Source organism: Eleutherodactylus coqui, chromosome 12 (genome assembly GCF_035609145.1).
Source record: "Eleutherodactylus coqui strain aEleCoq1 chromosome 12, aEleCoq1.hap1, whole genome shotgun sequence".
NCBI classification, from domain to species: domain Eukaryota; kingdom Metazoa; phylum Chordata; class Amphibia; order Anura; family Eleutherodactylidae; genus Eleutherodactylus; species Eleutherodactylus coqui.
This window is the reverse complement of record NC_089848.1, coordinates 124291384-124315531: the sequence shown is the minus strand read 5'-3', so window position 1 is coordinate 124315531 and position 24148 is coordinate 124291384. Positions and strand designations below refer to the sequence as shown.

General features: G+C 44.6%; 1 protein-coding gene across 1 annotated transcript in view; it reads right to left on the bottom strand.

Annotated features, from left to right (window-relative positions):
- LOC136586588 (macrophage mannose receptor 1-like) overlaps positions 1–24148 on the bottom strand; it is a 244980-nt gene that overhangs the window by 105590 nt on the left and 115242 nt on the right. The window contains exons 10-11 of the mRNA XM_066584720.1: positions 12656–12797; positions 973–1005 (exon numbers count right to left, since the gene is read on the bottom strand). Of these exons, the coding sequence (XP_066440817.1) occupies positions 973–1005; positions 12656–12797 (175 nt within the window). The remainder of the gene's footprint in view (positions 1–972; positions 1006–12655; positions 12798–24148) is intronic.

Sequence of the window (24148 nt, the reverse complement as noted above, 5' to 3'; positions counted from 1 at the left end):
TTGTAATGCCTTCCCTGTCTTTCTATTGGCCAGAAAAGCGCGCTAACGTCTCAGAGACGAAAGTGAAAGTAACTCGAACATCGCGTGGTGCTCGTTTCGAATAACGAGCATCTCGAACACGCTAATACTCGAACGAGCATCAAGCTCGGACGAGTACGTTCGGTCATCTCTAAATTTGATGTGTTCAAGAAATGGCTAAAGACTTTTCTATTTGCTATAAGAAAAGTGTGAACATTGTACTTAAACCCAGAGTCTCAGTAAACTGTGTGCCTTCGGTTTTACTGCTACCTTTCTGGACGGGTTTCTTATTTCATCACAAACTCGCATGCAATCTAAAGGCACTGGCATCACAAAGAATTTATGATTTACTAATTGCTTTAGTCAAGAACCCCTTTGAAATCCCATCTGCCTCATGAACTACCCCTGTAGGCAGAGTAGCCACCACCATGACTAGGCCAGAATTGGCACACCCACTGGAGCTACTCCCGCCAACTTCTGCTCGATGCATATAGGGCCGTGAATCATGGCCCCATTTTGAGCTCCCCATCATGGGAATTCCCCATGGATGCGAGCCGTTTTTATGTCAAAACAGCCCTGCATCACTTTGGGGATTGAGTGATTCTCTGCCGTGGCTATTAGCCATGGTGGAGGATCACAAAATTTGTCCCATTATTTTCAATGGGAGACATTGCATTGCATGCACCTAGCATGTGGTGAGATGCTGCCACCTGCCCCATTGAGAACAATGGGCACTGCGATGCAAGAGCACACAGAAAGATATAACAATGCCGCAATTTGTTCCTGTATTGGATTGGGGTAGCATGCAGGAAACATCGATCATGTGTATGACCCCATTCAGAAGAATGGGGTTCCTTTTATGTGAGATTTGCAACACACAAATCTATGTGCAATGTTTTTTTCTCCCCACCCATGTGGAAGCAGCCTTAAAAAGAAAATAAAATAATTCCTCACCAACAGGTTTTGGTTCTTCCTTCAGTACAGCTCCTAGAAACAAGAAGAATAAGTAATAGTTTCATCAGGAAATGCCGTGTATCAATCTAACAACTTTATTAGCACAATGATAAGGTGAAACCTTCAAATTAGCTCTACAGCCCACTTTGCCTTCTTGCTTCCTTTCTCTAACTCAATCATAAAGCATTTAGCCAAATGATAACCAGTTTCACATAAAGACCGATACAAAGAGGGGTAAATGCCCCGCTGTAAATCAACCTCCCAAGAGAGAGGGAGATAAATCCCTCATATGACAACATTTAACATTGGCCATCAGTATGGGATTCTGTTGGCATTCCATCATTTCTGGATCTGGCTATTCCACATCGTGTATTTGTTTTGGAGGGAAATATTCTTTAATTATCTCACTAAAGATCCAATTCTCTTTAGTTTGGGTTCAAATATTGTGTTTTCAAAAAAAGTGCTGCGTTGTTTTTGCTACATGAAGGTCAAAAGCGAAATATAGAACTCACCAAAAACAATGTTTTTTTTCTTCTTTGTAGCATATTTCTTCCTTTTTGCTGCATTTTTCTTTTTAATCACTGGAGTCTTTTTTATTCAAAATGCAGCATATTGCATGTATGCTATTTTTCCGAGGTTTATATTTAAAACATGAGAGATGCACGGAAAAAAGTATGTTTAAAAAAGGTACAAAAAAACAGCGGCAACCCCCCCCCCCCAAAAAAAAAAAATATATACATAAAATTCATAGTGATTTTTTTATAACACAAAGGAAAAACATTGCAGCATAGCGGTTTTGCTAATCTTACATTTCAGACTTTGCAGGGAATTTTTTCCTCCTCGCTTTCAAAAAATCATAACTTTTATTAATCCATAGACAGAGCTGTCTAGGGCTTGCTTTTTGCAGAGCAAGTTCTATTTTTCCATGATACTATTTACTGTACCGAATAATGTGCTTCATTTTTTAAAATTTTTTAAGCGAAATGAAACAGAAAAAAATGCAATTCTGCAATCTTAGGGTGGGGGGCGGTGGGGGTCTTGTTTCTATGGCATACATGCTGGAGCAAAAATGACATGATAACTTTATTCTATGGGTCAGTAAGGTTGCGATGATATAAAATTGATGTTTTTTTTGCTGTACTCCTAAAAAATAAAATATCTTTAGAAATAAATTAATTACTTTCTGCCGCCATCTGTGAAAAGTCATAACATTTTTTATTTTTCCATCAAAATAGTGTAGTGAGGATTTGTTTGTTTTTTTGGGATGTCTTGTAGTTTCTATCAGAGGCATTTTGGAGTACATACGACTTTATCGCTTTTTATTAGATTTTTCCCTTTGAAATTGGTTTGTCCAAAAGCGCAATATTACATTATATTCTATCAAGCCATGCAACAGCCATTGTTTCATAACCAATAGGAAATAGTAGCTCTGGGAGCCTACAGAAGGCCCCCAGTTTCCATGCCAAATGAACGGCACCCCATAATTTCATCATGGGAGGGCCATTCGGGACTCCCAAACTCCAATTAGGGCATTTTAATGCAGTTGTCAGAATTGAAGATGGAATTTAATTTCAACCGTTTTTACTAAGGGTTTCACAAATGTGGTACAGGTGCATAACATTCTTATGACCCCACACAGGGGGCTGATTGTTGCCATCTTAAAGTACACTAGTTTTTATTGTTCAATCAATTTTTATTGTAGAAAAGGTAGGTTTGACAACAATAATTTTGCATTACATTATATTCCATACAATGATTGATAGAATTGTACTAGAAAGCAGATTAATACATGACAAATAGTAATGTGTGTTCGTCTTGTCAAAACTCCTTAAACAAACAGTTACTTTTATGCTGATACATAACAGTGGAGTAGGGTAGAGGGGAACATGGGGATTGTGGAGATTGGGAGGGAGAGGGGGAAGGGAAAAAGGAAATGAAGGGAGGGGGGAGGGAGAAGGGAAGGTGTTCCATGTTGAACCATGAAATAACACAAGTTTTTTTTTTTCACACACTCCTCGTCCGGTACATGTTTGCGATTCCTCGTATGTCTCTCAGGGAAAGGGATTCTTGGACCCGTCTATAGAATTGGAATGACCACGGGACTAGGTGTGTAGGTTCAGTAGAGCTTGGTTTGGACAAAAATGTTTTATCCACAAGTCCCATGTTTCTGTAAATTTGGAAATTTTGTTTTCTCTTATGGCATGAATTTTTTCCATGGACATGTGATCTGTCATCATCTGTGTGAGGTTGGTTATGGAGGGGATGTTGTTAGATTTCCAGTTCCTTACAATCAAGAGCTTATAGGCCATGAAGCAGTGGGTGATGAGATTTCTAAATTTTGTGGGTATATTCTCTATTCCTAACAAAAGTAGAGCCAAGTCCGGTTCCGGGACTATTTCTATTCCGGTTAGGGTTTTGATAAGGAGTAAGATCTCTCTCCACACCATGTTTATTTTGGGGCAGCTCCAGAATATATGCAATAAGGAGCCTCTTTGTCCGCATTGTCTCCAGCATTGGTCAGAAGAGGCAGTAAAGAAGTCTGAAATTCTCACTGGGGATCTATACCAGCGGGTTGTTAGTTTGTAATGCACCTCTATCAGAGTAGCGCATAGAGTTGCCTTGTTTGCCCATTTGTATGCCTGTGACCATTGTTCATTTGAGTACTGTTTTCCTATCTCTTTTTCCCAGTTTAGGGCATGAGCTCTCTTTTTTTGTTTTGGTTGGGATTTGGATTCACCACAGAATATGTCATAAATGTCTTTTAAGGGAATCCTATGGGGGGAAGGTTTAAAGATAATATTAATTAGGATATTTGGAAGGGAGATTCCTCTAAGTGCCAGAGCGGGCCATCTGCTTTTGAGTTGTGAGTATAGGAGGAAGTCACCTCCTTGCAGGCCGTAGTCTTTCTGGAGTTGGTAATAGGGTTTTATTGTTTGTCCAACTGCTAAGTCTGAAATCATTCTTATTCCTTTTTGTCTCCCGGGTTTTGTGTTTATGGTGTTAGGCTCCAGTTCAACGCTGTCTATTGGAAGGGGCATATGCGATCTGGGGCAAAAGTCGTTTGTGATCTTGAGTAAGTGTTTCCAGACCTCTAGTGTATTTTTTATTATCGGGTTTTTAATTGGGTTGGTTTTCCGATTTAAAGGTGTAATCAGGAGTAGGTCTCTCAGCGTACCTCCTTTTAGACTGTCTTGTTCTATGGATATCCAGCTAGTTCCTAGTTGGGAGGCCCCCCAAGATCTTGCTTGTTGGATAATGTTAGCTTTATAGTATGCTGCAATGTTGGGGACACCCAAGCCACCATTTCTTTTGGGGGTGTAAAGTATGGATGCTGCTACTCTGGGTTTTTTGTTTTCCCATATAAAGGACATTAGCTGTTTTTGTAGGTCCTTTAATAGTTTGGGATTACATCTCAATGGAATTGACCTGAATATGTATAAAATCTAGGATAATATCATCATTTTATAGGTTACTTTTCTACCCATCCAAGTTGCCTCCATTTTCCTGAGGTTGCTCAAATCGTGGTTGGTATTTTGTATGAGCGATGCTATGTTGTTGTTTAACATTTCTGCTATAGGAAGACTGACTGTTGTGCCGAGATACTGAATGCCTCCAGGGTCCCATTCGAATGGGAACTCATCTTTGATAATTTTTTTCAAATTAGAGTTTAGGTTGATAGAAAGAATCTTAGATTTAGATGGGTTGACCTTGTAGTATGACAAATCTCCAAAGTCCACCAGTAGTTTGTACGCTTCTCTAAGGGAGCTTAGCGGGGAGGACAGCATCAGCACGATATCATCGGCAAACAGCCCTATCTTTTGATCCCTGCTTGCCAGAGGGATACCTCTTATTCTGTCATTCATTCTAATAGCTTCCGCCAGGGGTTCGATTGTCAGAATGAACAGCGTAGGTGATAGGGGGCACCCCTGTCTAGTCGTGTTCGTTATTCGAAATGGGTCTGACAGGATTCCATTGGTAAGAACTCTTGCCGATCGGTCTTTGTATAGTGCCTGGATGGCCAACAATATGTTTCCCTCGAGCCCGAACTTCCTCAGAGTCGAGAAGGTGTAGCCCCAATGTAGTTTGTCGAAAGCCTTCTCCGCATCCAAGGTTAGGAGCAGAGAAGGCATTCGAGAACCCTCCGCCTCGGCAACTATGTCTATCAGGCGGCGTGTGGCGTATGACGTCTGTCTTCCACTAACAAAACCTGCCTGATCGCTGTGAATGAGAACAGGCGTTAGCTCCAGCAGTCTCAGGGACAAAATCTTTGCGTAAATTTTAGTGTCGTTGTTAAGAAGAGATATCGGACGAAAATTAGCCGGGGTTGATGGGTCCTTACCCGCCTTAGGAATAGTTACTATAGTGGCTTGTAACATTTCAGCCGGAAGGGAACCTGTCTGCATCGCTTTGTTATACGTGTCTGCCATGTGGGGAATCAATAACTCTTTGAATATTTTAAAATATTCATTCGAGAACCCGTCAGGGCCGGGAGCTTTATCTTTTTTTGATTTGTCTATGACTTGGCTAATTTCTTGTTGGGTGATGTCAGCGTTCATCTTTTTAAGTTGAGCTTCATTTAATTTAGGTAGTTGCAATGTAGAGAGGAAAGCCTCTATAGATCGCTCTGAGGGCGGATGAACTTCCAGGTTTTGGTTGAGATTATATAGCTCTTCGTAAAACTTCCTGAACTCCTCTGCTATATCTTTGGGGTGGGTTATTTTATTTTTGGTTTTTTGGTCAATTACGAAGGGAATTTTGGTTTTAGTTCTTTTTTGTTTAATTTTATTAGCCATCCACTTTGAGTTTTTGTTGGCCTCCGTATAGTAGGTGGTTTTCATAAGTTTGGTATTTTTTTCATACTCATCTATTAACAGGTTGCGCACTTTAAGTCTGACTTCTCTTATGAGTCTGCTATTTAAAGGGATGGTGTTGGACCTGGCAGTGCTTTCTGCGTTTTTTAATTCTTCCATGGCTTTTTTTAGGAGGGAATCTTTTTCTTTTTTATAGATGGAACCCTGCTGGATCATGACCCCTCTAATTACGGATTTATGTGCATTCCACAAAGTGAAGCGACATACATCAGGGTTGTCATTGTGGTAATAATATTCCTCTATAGCTTCTTTGATTTTTTGCTGAAATTTTGGGATCTTCATTAAGAAAGTGTTGTTTCTCCATGTACTGGGCCTATTTGTTATGGGGCCTATTTTTAGTGTAAGCGATATTGGGGCGTGATCCGACCAAGTTGTTACCCCTATTTTGGCTTCTAGGGATTTGTTTAACATGTGAAAGTCAGTTAGGAACATATCAATTCTCGAGGAAGAGCTATGCCTAAAGGAATGAAACGTAAACTCCTTAGAGTTAACATTTAACGCTCTAAAAACATCATATAATTCATTCTCCTGCAACCAGGATGCAAGGCATGTTCCCCTGTTCCTAAACGGATGGCTGGAGTCGATAGATTTGTCACAGATTGCATTAAAATCTCCACACAACAACAATGAGCCCCTCTGGACCTTCCTAATTTTCCTCGTCACTCTGTTCAAGAATCTAATTTGTTGTGCGTTAGGGGCATAAATGTTGACCAGGGTGACGAGGAAACCTTCAATTTTACATATTAAAATTAGATATCTACCCTCAGAGTCCTTGACCTCCTCCAGCAGTTGAAAATCCAACGAGTCATTAATGGCGATCATGACTCCGGCTTTCTTCTTAGGTGCATTGGCCAAGAAGCATCTGGAGAATTTCGGATGAGCTAGCTTTGGGTGGTCTGAGGCCTTCAGATGTGTTTCCTGAACACAAAGGATGTCCGCATGAGATGAGGTGGCCTCTCTCCATAGGCAGGACCTTTTAAATGGTGAATTGAGGCCTCTTGTATTTAAGGAAATTATTTTTATTCCCATCTTGTAGGTTGGTTCAGTGCGTTGAAGTTGGGCTGGTTCTCTGGAGGCGATCCAAGAATTTTTAATGTATGGTTATTTCGGACTTGAGGACATGAGGTTTTTGAGGGTTGAACTGGAGATTCTCTTTGGGACGAGAGTGTGTGAAGATCCTGCAGGAACTTTGCAACGGGGTAGAGGAAGGTTTTGTAGGTGCGGTAAAACGTAACTTGCGTTACCGTTAACATCATTGATTAAAATTTAACAAGGAAGGACCTGTCCTTTGTTGGGTTCTGAGACCCTAGGGAGGTCTTGTTTGGGGGTAGAAAGTTCTGCCTGTGCCCAAGCTTATCTTTTCTATGGTGCCCAGGGTATAATGCAGACCTTGGTCTGCTTGTAATATGAGGCTTCAGCGGTAGGTAGTTTTGCTTTTGTTTGGTCTGTGGTGCTCTTTACGGGTCCACTCTTTAGTGATGTATGGTTGTTGGCGTTCTTGGGGCTCTGGGAGGTCCCATTCTTTTAGGAGGCGCAGACCATCCTCATAGGTTAAGGCCGTAACGACCCTCCCGTCTTTATTGATGTGGAGTTTGGTGGGGAAGCCCCATCTGTAGGTGAGGTTATTTTCTCTCAGCACTCTTGTTATGCTTGTAAATTTTTTCCGGGCTAACATTGTGGATTGAGAGAAGTCGGCAAAAATTTTTATGGTGTTGTAAGGGGGAGGGAGGTATTTTATGTTCCTTGTTGCCCTCATCACATTTTCTTTCGTGTGAAAAAAATGCACCCTGGCAATAACATCCCTCGGCACATTTTCTGGGATGTTCCTGGGCTTCGGGAGCCTATGAATTCTATCAAAGATGCGTTCCTCTTTTTTTGAGTTGGGAAGTAGGGTTTTGATTAACTCCTGCACGAAATCATTTAGGTCTTCAGGCTTGACTGTTTCCGATATGCCTCTGAATTTAATGTTGTTGCGTCGACTTCGATCTTCGAGGTCGGCCATTTTGTTTTTTAAGTACAATACTTCCTCCTCTAGTTTGTAGTGAGCATCAATTAGCTCATTGTGTGAATTTGTTATTTCTCCGGTCTTACCCTCTAAGTGATCGACTCTTTCCTCTATTTCACTCAAATTTCTATCGATTTTGTTAGGGATAGCTGTGAGGTCACTTTTTATTGAGCTTTTCAAGGCAATCACGAGATCTTTTATAAAACTTTGTGATGCCATCTGGTCCGAGCACTCTATATTGAATAATGGATCTATGACCTCCTCTCTCTCTTGGTTGTCTTCTGCCTGACTGTTTATATACTTTTGTGGGGGGTCTTTCCTGGGGCGTCTTTTGTCAGGGCTTTTGCTAGGGGAGCTTATGGCTCTTTTTTCTTTATTTTGTTTGGAAGTGTCATGGGGTGAAGATGGCGCCTGATCCCCCTCCTCCTCCCCCCCCCCCCTCAGCTGCCTCCGGGAGCTCCGAGCTTTCTCTCCCTTCTGGGGTGTTTATTGCTGCAGTCTCGTTGTTTTTGGAACTGTCAGTGGGAGCGGAGTGTAGCGGGGCTAGCAGCAAGCTGCCTCTGCTTACCGCTTTGTCTTGCGGTCCCTCCGTTTGCTTTTCCACTTCTCCTCCGGCGCTGGTGGAAGCCGACTCCGCCATTTTCCCTTCCTCCGAGCCGCGCGCCGGGTAAAAGTCCGTGAGGCGCTTCGGTCCGGACTTCCCGGTCCTCCTGCGGGACGCCATCAGCTGGAGGTAGGTTTTTTTTTAGTGTACAGCGGGTTTTTTTTTCACCCTGGGCAGGCTTTATGTCGCTGTAGAACGGGCTTGATAGCGGAGCTTCTCAGAACGCGGTTACCATCGGCTCCGTCAGGCCACGCCCCCAAGTACACTAGTTTTTAACAAAACATACTCCCAATATGGAGTAATGGGAGGGGGTAACAAAGCATATAAAACATGGGATCGTCAAGGATCAATATCAGCTGCTTAGTGCGGGGCGTCAATAATTGAGGCTAGTTTTCGATGGGATGTTAGTGGATGAAACATAGTTACGTAGTCCCGGAATCTCGAGATAGCCATTCCAGGGTTGCCATGTACCTAGAAAATTAAATAAGGTTTCCCTCCAGACTGCGTGGATCCTTTCATAAAGCATAAATGTGGATATTCTATTAAGCACCTCAGAGAAAGAGAGGTTCGAGGATTTCCATCTAGAGGCAATATGGATCCTTGCAGCCATACAAATAAACTGAATGAGCTTATAGGCTCTAAATCTAAACTTAGGTGGGCAATCCCCCAGGAGAAAGACTGTGGGAGATTTAGGTATTGGACCTACAAATAAATGGTTTGTTGTGAACTTGTGACCACGGTTTCTCCATCTCCAGACAGGACCATCAGGTATGAAACATACTCCCCACAGCCTGACAACCTCAGAAACAAAGCAGTGAGGATGATGGAAAGAGGTGATGCCATCTCTGTGGCACTAAATACGTTCTATGTAGGATTTTAACTGAAGTTTCCATGAGGGAAACTTGATGGCTGCCCTTAGTGATCGTGGAGCAGCAATGTTGCCATCTTTTTAGAGTCATTTGCATCCACAAGTCCTCATAATGTTCCCGAAACTATACAGAAGCGCCCCTTGTCATCTCCATCCACCTGGTTCATGTGCAGTGGTAGGGAGTTGTTGAAACTATTCACTACCCCCTTATGTTTTGTGAGAGCAGAAGCAGCGTGGAATCTAGAGTAATGTGGGTGGAAGTAGCTAGTGATGGAAGAGTGGGACAAGTGGGCTTTCTGGATGCATATTACATCTCGGGGATGTTTCATATAAGATAGGAAAGCCTGTTTTCGTTTCTGGGACAGTTGAATCACCGTACATTATATGAAATGACGTGGACCATAAGCAGAGACTACACATCGCTGTTGGAAACCCTGTAGACCAGAGCTCCATGGTGGATCACTAGGACATTAACATGGAATGGACTTTCTTGATGACCTAAGTAAGGGGGAACTGAACATTAACTTGCAGTTCATGAATGGTAAAAGCATAAACTGTAAAACAGGGACGTGGGTCCTAAGACCCAACCATGGATGGCTGATATCATTCCTCAATAGCGGGTGTTTGACAGTCATCTTTGTGTGTAACAACATGAAAAGCATGGCTGGACCTGCATTGGTTTTTAAGAAATGTAACCATTTACAAGGCTTTACACCTTGTAGTTGCGGAAGGGGTTAATACCTCCTGTCTCCAATAAACATCCATCTTACTCTGCAAGTCATTTTCAGCCCAGTCTAAAAGCCCATCGAGTGGGATAAAGGTATCTGCAAGAAGCATACAAAACTTAGCTATAACATGTTCAACCTAATATGTTGCAACTGAGTTTAAGTAGACCTAAGGCCCATAACATTATGCACAAGCCTAACACTGGCCCCCGACTGACCAGTGTCACATGTGTCCATGCTCCAATGCCCTTTAAGAGTTCCCCCCTCTTTACTTTTGCTCAAGTGCCTGAATCCATTCTGGTCCAAGCTGGAGTGGAGGTCGCCCCAGTTGGTCATCTGATTGGACCTGCTGTAGCCCCTGTTTGTCTGCGGCGGACATCTTGGTCCGGGTGCAGTCATCACTGGAATGCAAGTAGTGTCTACAGCTTGATAGGCATCTGCCAGAGTTCTTGCTGAATACAATCTTCTATGCTATTGGAAAAGAATGGCAAAAGGGAAACCCCATGTATATTTTATGTTAGCTGTGAAGTACCTGAGTCACGAATCACACGGATCTGCATTTTGCTAGCGTAGATCGGGCTATATCCGCATAAAGTTGAACTAGGGTAGGAAGTCCTGGTAATTGGGACATTTGTCTCGCCACTGCCAGCAGCTGGTCTCGTATTTCACTGTAATGTAATTTCAAGATCACATCTTGGGGTAGAGCAGAGTTAGGAGGGTGAGTTATGGCCCAGTGGATCCTGTTCATCCGTAGCAGTTGTTGGTCAATGTTGGGCTGAAGTGCGGAGAAAAGGGTGGTGACTGACTCTTTCAGAGCTGTCACTGACTCTGTGAGTCCCCCGATTAGGATATTTGCTTACCTGGACCTGTTTTCCAGTTTTTCATTTTTGGACTCTTGGAGATATAGTCTGGACTCTAGCTCTTCAATGCACTGTTTATCAATCTCCAGTGCAACCACAATGGCATCCGTCTTCTGTTCCAGCCCATCGGTTCTCTGGCAGCATCACTCCTATGTTTGAATCAGCTTGAAATTGGGTTGCAAATAATTCCAGTAAAGTACCCGGTGGTGTAATTTGAGATACCTATGGGGTCTTTTCTTTAGTTATGGTCATTTCTGAAACTGTGTGAGTCAGCTGTATAAATTATAAAGCCTTTCTTAGAGAATGTGAAGGTCCAGCCGAAGTGTAATCTAGTCGTACATCAGCGCATCCTTCTCAGACCACCCATGTGTCGCACACTGACAGTAGGGGGTGGGCATAGTCTATGGCATGTAGTAGATGGTAGAAAGAGTCCGTACACAGGATGCTCAGAAGTGTGGAAGCTTTATAAAGTTGTAGCTGTTGGGAGTCAGTAGTAACCACACGGGTGATTGCTGTTGTTCAGCGTTAAATCTTGTGGTTTTCTGCTATTATGTTACAACATATGCATAGCAATATAGGGTACTGTCTCCCCTCTTTCCAGGGCCCTGCAGCTTCTGGGGTCACTCTGGGCTGATAGTGCTTAGCTCCCTCTCTCCCAGCTCACTGTGCTACCCAGTTCTTCTGATGCAACAGCTCACTTGGCTATCAGGGAGTCCCTCTTGTTCTTGGGTAGACTTTTGGATGGCTGTTAGCAGCACTACACACCTCCAGGGGGCTGGGCCTCCCTGAAAATTCAGGCTGGGGATTTGCAGGCCCAAGAAGGCCGCTTTTAGCTGCAGCCTCCAGCTGTGGTGTAGTGGCTCCTCAGACCCCTCTCTTCATGTTTCCTGGTCTCAGGGAGCCAGCGCTCCCACTCTGGAGTGTATCTGCTGCTTGGATTGAGGTTGTCATTGGCGGTTAGACCCCAGTAACACCCGCACTGCCAGGTCCCACTCACCTGCTTCTTGTTGTTGGAGAGGGGCCTGATGGTGAGGTTGGACCTGTTCTTATCCTCTGAAGGTGGTCCTGTCACTTTTACTGTCTCCAGTAACTTGTGGGTTTCTCGCAAAGTTGCCACCGGTCTGTGGTACCCGGAAATCATGGCCTGGAATTCGTAGGCCGCAACAGGCCTCACCCCATGGTTGCTTCCAAACTGACCATAAAGGGTCTTGATCTGCTCCCCTCAAGCAAAAGAGGGCAGCGGAGAGGCAACTGAGGCTATATGGGGCTCAGGTGAGGTGGGAAACCCTGGATTTACTGACTGGTCTGCAGAGCTCCACAGGCTGTGTACTCCCCCATACCTTGAACCACCATGATGTAACTGTACATCATGGAGTGTTAAAGCCAGGAATCTTGACTTTAAAATTAGACCAAAAGCCTTGCTGAAGCCACAATTAAACTGGAGCTGCAGTTATTTGAAGTAGAATGAGCTCTGTTCAAAACTGTAATCTCATTTTCCTGTTGAAGAAACGGAGCTCAGGGGAATAAGTAGGGGGGATAATAATCATTTTTATTTCTATAGTGCCAACATATCCCACAGCACTTTACAAGCCATAGAGAACATAGACAACATAGGACATTACATACAACAGTAAACCAATAGAAAATTTGAACAATACGGGTGAGGGTCCTGCTCACAAGAGCTTACAGACTATGAATAAGTCGGGGTGACACACAGGTATGGGTTAATCTTGATAAGTATGCACAGTACCTTTTTGTAGTTCACAAATCCATGCAAATGCATCATCACAGTGTTTATCACTCCACCACAAGGAATAACTAAACACCATCCCACAGAACTCCTCTCCATCGTGATTGTTGGGTTCACCATAGCTCCATTTTTTATAAACCAACTAATGAAAAAAAGAAAAATATCATTCATCAGCTAATAGTAAGAAAAGTAAAATTCACAATATTAATAGATGATATCCAAGTCACCTTGTCAAAGTACATATATAATATCCGCTAGGACTGCTGGTATATTAAACATATCTCACGTAACAGTTTCACTGAGGGTGTTTGCACACATTCACAGTCTAGACGTGGCTAAAAGCGCATTAAAACCTCAGCTGAAAAATTGTGGTTTCGGAAGTAGTTGTCATTTTTACAGGTGAAATGTATCTGTGTAATGAATGCATCCTCAGGGTATGTTCACACAGCAGAAACTCATGTTAATTATAATTTGACTTTGGTTTCATGGGAAATCCACATTGAAAATCCATGTGTTTAACAGTAGATTTAATGTAGGCAGATTTCCTATTTTAATGCCTGAATTTGCCATGGAATACACTGCAAATATGTGATATGTTACTATTTTGCACAACGTAGATTTCAAAATACACGATGGGAAAAATCTGTGCAGTAGTTGAAATTTCATTTTGTATCTCTGTGGCAAAATCCAAGTTCAAATGTTCAGTGTGAACCATATATTGTCAATACAATAAGGGTGTTCGTGAAATGAATATGACTCCATGTTCTATCCTATGCGTTGCCATATTGTAAGCCTGTAGCAATCTTATGTGTCTCTTTTCACTATATTTATTTGTCCTTTTTCTGGAGGATTTGTGGATATTAAATGGTTATTTAATAAGCCTTGAGGGAATCACTAAGGCTTTTGTTCCAGAAGATAGCTACTGTGGCCTTTAGGCTGGCCGGTGGGTCAAACTGACATGTTTCTAGCTGTTCACATATGTTCCTAAACATTCTCTCTAAACACTTTTTTGTTTAGATTTATTGCTCCAAGAAGTTAATCATGCATGGTCAACTCTGCAACTGATAGCGTTTGGTTGGCATTTTAAATGTTAAATTCTTTATCTTGTATTTGTATCTTGTGTTTATGCTTCTTTGAACAATGGTAACAAATGAATTATAATAGATTTGAATTGTAATTGAACATGTGACCCTATAAAATCTGTCATCTCTCACTCAATAAACAGATTACTTTGGATCACATCCCATGTTGTGTGATTTAATGTTAGTCTCCTGAGCTCATATTACCTCTAACAATTGAATTTGGACCCCAATAGCATATTGTAAAGCAAATATTGGTTTGCACTAACAAGGGTGTCGGCTGTTTCTTACAGCCAACACCCACCTGCAACAGCTCCAATTAGCAGCATCCCTTATTGGAGCTGTTAACCTTTTAAATGCCATCAATTTTGACATTGACATTAAAATGCTGCGATCGTTGTTAGGGGGTCCTGCACTGTCTGCTGCGATGAGATCGCCGGGTGCCGTGCGGTTGCCATGGCAGCTGGGGGCCTTTTGAAAGGCACCATGGCAGCTATTGCATATTGCCTATCAAGCCACGCCTGTGGCTTGATAGATTTCCTGTCTGATCGCGGTATAATGAAATGCTATGGCATTAGATCATACTGCAAAAACAATCAATCCATCATAAGTTCTTGTCCAATGGGGGCTAAAAAAATGTAAAAGTTGATTTTAAAAAGTTTTATTAATTATTAATACAAATAAAAGGTAATAAAGTTAAAAAAAAAACGTTTGCCATATTTATAATAAAATAATCAAAGCACAAAACATATTTGATCACCAAAAAAGAAAAATAAAAAAAAAAAACTAACTTTATTGATTATTCTTAAAAACTAATTTGTGGACAGACTCAAACATATATGTATGAGGTAGGATCCCAGTTTATGGATGGACACCAGAGATATTACCCCCTCATAACCTATTTTTTCTAAATATACGGTGTGCAGAGTACCAAACACCCATATAGTGTGTGTGAATATATGTATGATGCCAACTCTCGGCACCTTATCCTAATGAAAAATCCCGAATAGGAAGGCACTTTCTTTTTCCATAGGAGAGCCTTTTGGTTTTGGCTGACAAATTGCAGACCCAGATGTGATCGTCTGTGTATTCTATTTATATGGCTCAGAGTCAGCAGCCCATAAACTGAGAAACAGAGCAGCAATTGTTGTAGTGCGGTCTTCTGTTTTCCTGATCCCAGTCACTTTTAATCATGTAAGACCCCTTTACATAATATATGCCCCTTAATCTCCTCTTAGGTGGCAGCAGATTTTATAAATATTAGGGCTGGCTCCTTCAGATATTCAGATCAATTTATCCTGGTGAAGTTATAACCCAGGGCAAATTGAGAAAGGGGGGGATAGAATGTGCGCTATCCTGTGTATCATGTCACACTTTTCATTATCTTTCCACTCAAATAAATCATGCCCCAGTCAAATATAAATAATGGGGAAGAATGGGTTAACTTCAAAAAAGCAATTAGGGTGTATATGCCCTTATATACTGTCCTTTCTGTAAACACCCCTTGTTTCTCCAGGTGGAAATTATAAACCCAGCAATAAAGGGGTTAACTCATGTGACCTAAAGTGTAAAGCGTTAGCAAGGTGAACTGCTCGCTAGTATAATATCCCTATTACCAGCAAGATAAATTCCTTTCTGTTAAATTGTTAGAAAGACGGTCTGGAAAAGGAAGGGGTTAATGTCAGATATTCACATCTTGTAGCTAAGGGAAACTCCTATCTGACTCCTCTGGTGCTAATAAGCCATGGTAATTCTAGCTGAGTGGGCACCGTTATAGCCGCCTGACAGATGGCATTAAGTGGTCGGCTAGTGCTAAGCTAACTAACTATATGTAGTATACTGACTAATCTAAACTACATCGACGCATTTCTATAGCCAGCTTTACATTCTGGCTGTGTCATCTGGATGAAGAGAGAACATGCAGGAGCAGTCGTGATGCCTGGCTGCATTCCCTATGGTCAGTGCCACACGTCAGATCCTGACAGCGCTTATATATTATTGGCCCCTCCTTCCCTATTCCTGGGGTAATACCCCTCTCCACTAATCTTAAAGCACCATTGTCCCATAGGACATTCCTCTCCACTGCTCACGATGTGTGTGCGAGTGGGAAACTGCCTACCGTGACTTCAAGTGGCGATCAGCACTGGACAGCTCCCTCCATTAAGGTGAATTAGCATGCCTCCTCCACAATCAGTATATCCTTTTATTAATTAATTTTTGATTAACATGAGAGATGGATTACTGTGATATACACTTGTGGAGATCATATTGTTTTATGGTGATTTTAAAGGGGATGATTACCTTAAAGGGATGGTTTTCGTTAGTTATTGCAGAGGTCAAAAGTCACATTCAGATATCATTTGAAAGTCCTTCGGACTATGTGGGCAAGACTAGGCAGCAGCTCATAGAAGGATAGTAGCTCACGTGGGAGTCACCCTATGTTACACAGAAGACTGAATCCACTTATAACACCCATACAATTAAAAAAACATGTGAGACAAACTCTGTATTCATTCTCCTAAATTAACATGCTATAATGATATGCACGATTACTGCAACAATCCCCATATACTAAGCATTATATCTAAAAAGCATACTTAGTTGCACATGAGCATTTAAGATAACTATATCCTTTTTCTGTATAACGCTATAGACATTCCTAACCAACCATTATAGACCTTGATCAAATCCACAAATGAAAAAACAATGTTGTCTTCCATGTCAATGATGTTTTTGAATAGTCTAGAAAACCCGTATAACAAATGTGTTGTTACTAGAGATAAGCGAGCGTACTCGTCCGAGCTTGATACTCGTTCGAGTATTAGGGTACTCGAGATGCTAGTTACTCGAAACGAGCACCACGCGGTGTTCGAGTCACTTTCATTTTGTTCCCTGAGAAATTTGTGCGCTTTTCTGGCCAATAGAAAGACAGGGAAGGCATTACAACTTCCTCCTGTGACGTTCAAGCCCTATACCACCCCCCTGCAGTGAGTGGCTGGGGAGATCAGGTGACACCCGAGTATTAAAATCTGCCCCACCCGCGGCTCGCCACAGATGCATTCTGACAGAGATCAGGGAAAGTGCTGTCTTGCTGTAGCTGCTATAGGGAGAGTGTTAGGTGTTATATTCGTCTTCAAGAACCCCAACAGTCCTTCTTAGGGCCACATCTGACCATGTGCAGTACTGTTGAGGCTGCTTTTAGCAGTGTTGCACAATTATTATTTTTTTGTATATCGGGCATGCAGACCATAGCGTCTCATTTTACAGAGTATAGGGGCAGTACTGGTGAGGCAGGGACAGAGGTACAGGGAAAGAGATATACTGTATAAATAGGCAGTGGGCTTTTTCAAAAAAATTGGGGAAAAATACTATATTTGGGCTGCCTGTGACAGTCTTAAGTTTCCTGCGTGTCTGCTGGGGGTAGTAGTCGCTAATTAATACCCAGCTAAGCGTTACAGCAGGCTTGCACATAATTGTTTCCTGGCTCTGCTATGCGCTCCGTTACATGATCGCCGTCATCCCGCCAGAGGGAAACAGTATACATATATACGCTGCATACTATGTCTGTCTGCTTTTTCACCTCACCATTTTAAAAAATTGTAGCAAAATACTTAAGGCCTACCACTGGCCTTTGGCCACTTGACTGGTTTTGCGCTGTGAATTACACTAGCTCAGTCATACGCACCTAGGTCTCACTACAGCCTTGCACATAATTGTTTCCTGGCTCTGCTGTGCGTTCCATAAGCGAAGTCAGCCTCCAACCACAGGCCAATAAGCGGCACATTTAATTACAGCGTTCTGTTTCTGCTCTACTCGTAATTCACCATGCTGAGGGGTAGGGGTAGGCCTAGAGGACGTAGACGAAGGCGAGGACGCGGAGGCCCAAGTCAGGGTGTGGGCACAGGCCGAGCTCCTGGTCCAGGTGTATCGCAGAGCTTTTAGAGGGTGAGGAGGACGATGACGATGAGACACAGTTGTCTATCAGTGAGATAGTAGTAAGGGCAGTAAGTCCGAGGGAGGAGCGCACAGAGGATTCGGAGGAAGAGCAGCTGGACGATGAGGTGACTGACCCCACCTGGTTTGCTAAGCCTACTGAGGACAGGTCTTTAGAGGGGGAGGCAAGTGCAGCAGCAGGGCAGGTTGGAAGAGGCAGTGCGGTGGCCAGGGGTAGAGGCAGGGCCAGATCGAATAATCCACCAACTGTTTCCCAAAGTGCCGCCTCGAGCCATGCCACCGTGCAAAGGCCGAGGTGCTCAAAGGTGTGGCAGTTTTTCACTAAGAGTTTAGACGACCAACAAACTGTGGTGTGCAAGGTTTGTCGCGCCATTATCAGCCGGGGAGCCACCACCACCAGCCTCACCACCAGCAGCATGCGCAGGCATATGATGGCCAAGCACCCCACAAGGTGGGACGAAGGCCGTTCACCGCCTCCGGTTTGCACCACTGCCTCTCCCCCTGTGCCCCAACCTGCCACTGAGATCCAACCCCCCTCTCAGGACACAGGCACGACCGTCTTCCGGCCTGCACCCACACCCTCACCTCCGCTGTCCTCGGCCCCATTCAGCAATGTCTCTCAGCGCAGCGTCCAGCCGTCGCTAGGGCAACTGTTTGAGCGCAAGCGCAAGTACGCCGCCACGCACCCGCACGCTCAAGTGTTAAACGTGCACATAGCCAAATTGATCAGCCTGGAGATGCTGCCGTATAGGCTTGTGGAAACTGAGGTTTTCAAAAACATGATGGCGGCGGCGGCCCCACGCTACTCGGTTCCCAGTCGCCACTACTTTTCCCGATGTGCCGTCCCAGCTCTGCACGATCACGTCTCCCGCAACATTGTACACGCCCTCACCAACGCGGTTACTGCCAAGGTCCACTTAACAACAGACACGTGGACAAGCACAGGCGGGCAGGGCCACTATATCTCCCTGACGGCACATTCGGTGAATTTAGTGGAGGCTGGGACAGAGTCAGAGCCTGGGACTGCTCACGTCCTACCCACCCCCAGAATTGCGGGCCCCAGCTCAGTGCTGGTATCTGCGGCGGTGTATGCCTCCTCCACTAAACCACCCTCCTCCTCCTCCTCCTACGCAACCTCTGTCTCGCAATCAAGATGTGTCAGCAGCAGCACGTCGCCAGCAGTCGGTGTCAAGCAGCTTGCCTGTCATCCTTTCAGCGTGTATGGCCTGAGGAGGAGGAGGAGGACAGCCATGTGTTGCATACAGGTACCCTGGCACACATGGCTGACTTCATGTTAGGATGCCTTTCTCGTGACCCTCGCGTTACACGCATTCTGGCCACTATGGATTACTGGGTGTACACACTGCTCGACCCACGGTATAAGAAGAACCTTTCCACTCTCATACCCGAAGAGGAAAGGGGTTCGAGAGTGATGCTATACCACAGGACCCTGCCGGACAAACTGATGGTAAAATTCCCATCCGACAGCGCTAGTGGCAGAAGGCGCAGTTCCAAGGGCCAGGTAGCAGGGGAGGTGCGGAGATCAGGCAGCATGTACAGCGCAGGAAGTGGAATACTCTCCAAGGCCTTTGCCAGCTTTATGGCTCCCCAGCAAGACTGTGTCACCGCTCCCCAGTCAAGGCTGAGTTGGCGGGAGCACTGTAAAAGGATGGTGAGGGAGTACGTAGCCGATCGCACGACTGTCCTCCGTGACGCCTCTGCTCCCTACAACTACTGGGTGTCGAAGCTGGACACGTGGCCTGAACCCGCGCTGTATGCCCTGGAGGTGCTTGCTTGTCCTGCGGCTAGCGTCTTGTCAGAGAGGGTGTTTAGTGCGGCTGGGGGAATCATCACGGATAAGCGTACCCGCCTGTCAACTGACAGTGCCGACAGGCTTACACTCATAAAGATGAACAAAGCCTGGATTTCCCCAGACTTCTCTTCTCTACCAGCAGACAGCAGCGGTACCTAAACAATATGTAGGCTGCACCCGCGGATGGAAGCATTGTTCTCTATCACCATAAAAAACGGGGACCTTTTAGCTTCATCAATTTGTGTATTATATTCATCCTCCTCCTCCTGCTCCTCCTCCTCCTCCTGAAACCTCACGTAATCACGCCGAACAGGCAATTTTTCTTAGGCCCACAAGGCTCAGTCATATAAGTTTTGTAAACAATGTTTATACGTTTCAATTCTCATTAAAGCGTTGAAACTTGCACCTGAACCAATTTTTTTTTTTACTGGGCTGCCTCAAGGCCTAATTACAAATTAAGCCACATTAACCAAAGCGATTAATGGGTTTCACCTGCCCTCTTGGTTGGGCATGGGCAATTTTTCTGAGGTACAGTAGTACTGTTGGTACACCAATTTTTTTGGGCCCTCGCCTACAGTGTAATCCTAGTGCTTTTTATGGGCTTCGCCTGCACTCATGGTACAGCAAGGTGTGTGGGGTTGGCCAACACTTTTGCTACATAAATGTAACTGGGGCCTTGTCTATACTGCAACTACTGAAATGTGAAAGAGACTGCTATCTCCCTAAACTGCTGCAATGGGAATGTTACTGTGGCCTGTCTTGAGTGATACTATTACTGAAATGGCACTAAGACTGTGCTCCCCCTATACTGCTGCTTCGGAATTGTTACTGGGGCCTGTCTAGACTGCTACTATTACTGAAATGGATCTATGACTGTGCTCCCCCTATACTGCTGCTTCGAAATTGTTACTGGGGCCTGTCTGGACTGCTACTACTACTGAAATGGAACTAATACTGTGCTCCCCCTATAATGCTGCTAGTGATATGTTACTGGGGCCTATCCCTAATGCTACCGCTGAAATGTTACTAATTCTGGGCTCTGCCTATACCGCTGCTAATGCTATGTCACTGGGCTGTGGAAACGAAGGCTTCCCAAAGACATGATGGTGGCGAGGCCATTTCCCACCAACGCGGTTACTGTTAAGGTGCATATAACCACAGACACGTGGAGAGGACATGTAGTGCCTCAAAAACATCCCCCTCCTCCTCCAACAATGAAAACATTCTTGGCAAATACCTTTGCATTGGTCCGTCTGGTGGCAGTCCAAGAATTTCACCTTTAACGACACAACAAGAGAGCCCCCCCACCATCCCCCCGCCACGGCCCACTTAATCCTGGCCACATTCCGAAAACCAACTAAATAAAACCGCGCTACTAGGTCCACAGTCGCCACCACATTCCCACCAAAGCGATTACTGTTAAGCTACATATTACCAGTCTGTCTGGGGCATGCAGTGTGGGTCGAAGCCCACCTGCATTTAATCTGATGTTACCTCAGTTGTGCTGGGCAATGCAATGGGATTTATTTATGTACCGCCGGTGGCTTCCTGGGACCCACCTATGCTGTCGGTCCACACGGAGTTGTAACTACATGTGTCCACTTCTAAAGAACCCCAGTCTGACTGGGGCATGCAGTGTGGGCCGAAGCCCACCTGCATTAAGCACGACATTACCTCAGCTGTGATGGGCAATATTTATGTACCGCCGGTGGGTTCCAGGGAGCCACCCATGCTGTGGGTGCACACGGAATTCCCATTGCGGAGTTGTACCTACCTGTGACTATTTATAAAAAAACCCGGTCTGACTGGGGCATGCAGTGTGGGCCGAAGCCCACCTGTGTTTAATCTGACGTTAGCTCTACTATCCGGGGCACTGCATTGGGACAAACTACAGGAGCAATACAGCGCTAATAAGACGTGCACAGCTATGCTAGCATTGGAGTCCGCTGTAGGCCCGCGATTGCTGAGGGTTTGTGCAGAGGCCTATGTCCTGGGTGCAGTGAAAGTCCGCTTCCTGCCTAGGATTGCTGAAGCTGTGGGCCGAGGCCTATGTCGTGGGCGCGGTGCAAGTCTGCCATGTTTGGCCGGTCAGATCAGTTTTTGGTTCATGTCTTGGGTTTCCTAGGACCCACATATGCTGTTGGTGCAAACTTACCTCCCATCGCGGTGTTTGACCTGTCTGGCACAAAGACACCGACTAACTTGGGTAGGGGGCAGAGCGCAGACGGCTTGCCCCTTGCAGTGTCGATTGAGCTATGCAGACACCTTGACAGAATGAATAGTGTGTGGCACATGGGTTCCCCATTGCTATGCCCACGTGTGCAGCTCCTGATGGAGGTGGCACAGGATTGGATTTCTCATTGCTTCTGTACAGCATTGTGGGCTATCGCTCCGCCCCTTTTAAAGAGGGTCGCTGCCTGGCTGTGCCAACCCTCTGCAGTGTGTGCCTCCGGTTCCTCCTCATGGCAGATGCACTTATGAATAGACATGAGGGTGGTGTGGCTATGAGGCCAGCGTGTGGCATGAGGGCAGCTTAAGGCTGCGCAGGGACACTTTGGTGTGCGCTGTGGACACTGGGTCGTGTGTGGGGGGGGGGGGGTTGGGCAGCATGTAACCCAGGAGAAGTGGCAGCAGAGTGTCATGCAGGCAGTGATTGTGCTTTGTTGAAGGTAGTGTGGTGCTTAGCTAAGGTATGCCATGCTAATGAGAGCTTTTCAGAAGTAAAAATTGTTGGTAGGGGGGGGCACTCTTGCCGCTATTGTGGCTTAATAGTGGGACCTGGGAACTTGAGATGCAGCCCAACATGTAGCCCCTCGCCTGCCCTATCCGTTTCTGTTTCGTTCCCATCACTTTCTTGAATTTCCCAGATTTTCACAAATGAAAACCTTAGCGAGCATCGGCGATATACAAAAATGCTCGAGTCGCCCATTGACTTCAAATGACTCGAAACGAACCCTCGAGCATCGCGAAAAGTTCAACTCGAGTAACGAGCACCCGAGCATTTTGGTGCTTGCTCATCTCTAGTTGTTACCATTCTATTGCAAAATAATTAAATTTATAAATAGCAAAAAAAAAAAACCCCATAAATCAAAACTTGATTATTATAACCTTCAGTTAAATCACCTACAAGAGAAATAGTATTAATCTTGGTGACACCACGTTAGAATGTTTTTAATGTTTTTTAATTGCATGGGCGTTAAGTGGATTCAGTCTTCTGTGTAAACACATCCCTAGTTTTATCAATAAAGGCAAAAAAATTTTTATACCTCCGAAGGTGAACCTTCTGTTACTGAACTGTTTATTGATCTCCACAAGTGTATATCACAGTAATCCATCTCTTATGTGTATCAAAAATTAATTAATGAAAGGTTATACAGATTGTGAAGGAGGCATGCTAATACACATTAATGGAGGGAGCTGTCCAGTGCTGATCTTTGTACGGGACTTAAATAGCTCCTTCGCGATTAGAGATGAGCGAACGTACTTGGTAAGGCCGATTTCGCAATCGAGCACCGCGATTTTCGAGTACTTCACTACTCGGGTGAAAAGTACTCGGGGGCGCTGTGGGTGAGCGGGGGGTTGCAGAGGGGAGGGGGAGAGGGAGAGAGAGTGGGCTCCCCCCTGTACCCCGCTGCTACCCCCCGCTCCACCACGCCACGCCCTGCCCCCCGGCGACCCCGAGTACTTTTCACCCGAGTAGTGAAGTACTCGAAAATTGCGGTGCTCGATTGCGAAATCGGCCTTACCGAATACGTTTGCTCATCTCTATTCGCGATATATCGGAACATCATAGGAGCTGTCCAGTGCTGATCACCCTGTGACGTGACAGCAGGCAATTTCCCCCTCTCACACACATATCGTGAGAAGTGGAGGGGGACGTCCTATAGGATGATAGTGCTTTAGGATTGGCAGAGAGGGGTATTACCCCAGGAATAGGGAAGGGGGTGCCAATAATATATAAGCGCTGTCAGGATCTGACGTGTGGCACTGACCATAGGGAATGCAGCCAGGCATCACGACCGCTGCCACTTGCTCTCTCTTCATCCTGATGACACAGCCAGAATGTAAAGCTAGCTATAGAAACGTATCAATGTAGTTTAGATTAGTCAGTATACTACATATAGTTAGCTAGCTTAGCGCTAGCCGGCCACCCAATGCCATCTGTCGGGCGGCTACAACGGTGCCCACTCAGCTAGAATTACCAAGGCTTATTAGCACCATAGGAGTCAGATAGGAGTTTCCCTTAGCTACAAGATGTGAATATCTGACATTTTTTAAAGATTTTTCAGAACATTATATGGTACATGAAATAGTACCATTGAAAAATACAATGTGAGAAAAATAATAAACCTGACCATGTGTCAGTTAAAGCCTTTTCAATGCAGCTCTCCTTCATGTTAGAAGAAAGAAATATGCATGTGCCCTTTGACCTCAGCAAAGGTGATCACAAGCTCAACCCTGACTATATGTTCATATTTACAACCTTTCAGCTTTTATAACTGGTGTAGATACAGCGGCTACGCTCTAGTATATCTCTAGATATTGCAGTTAACATATAATAGTCTGATGCAATTTTTACACAGCGATATTATAGTGATTACAGGGCTCTTTCACATGGGCGGCAGCGTTTTTATGTTCGCCCACCAA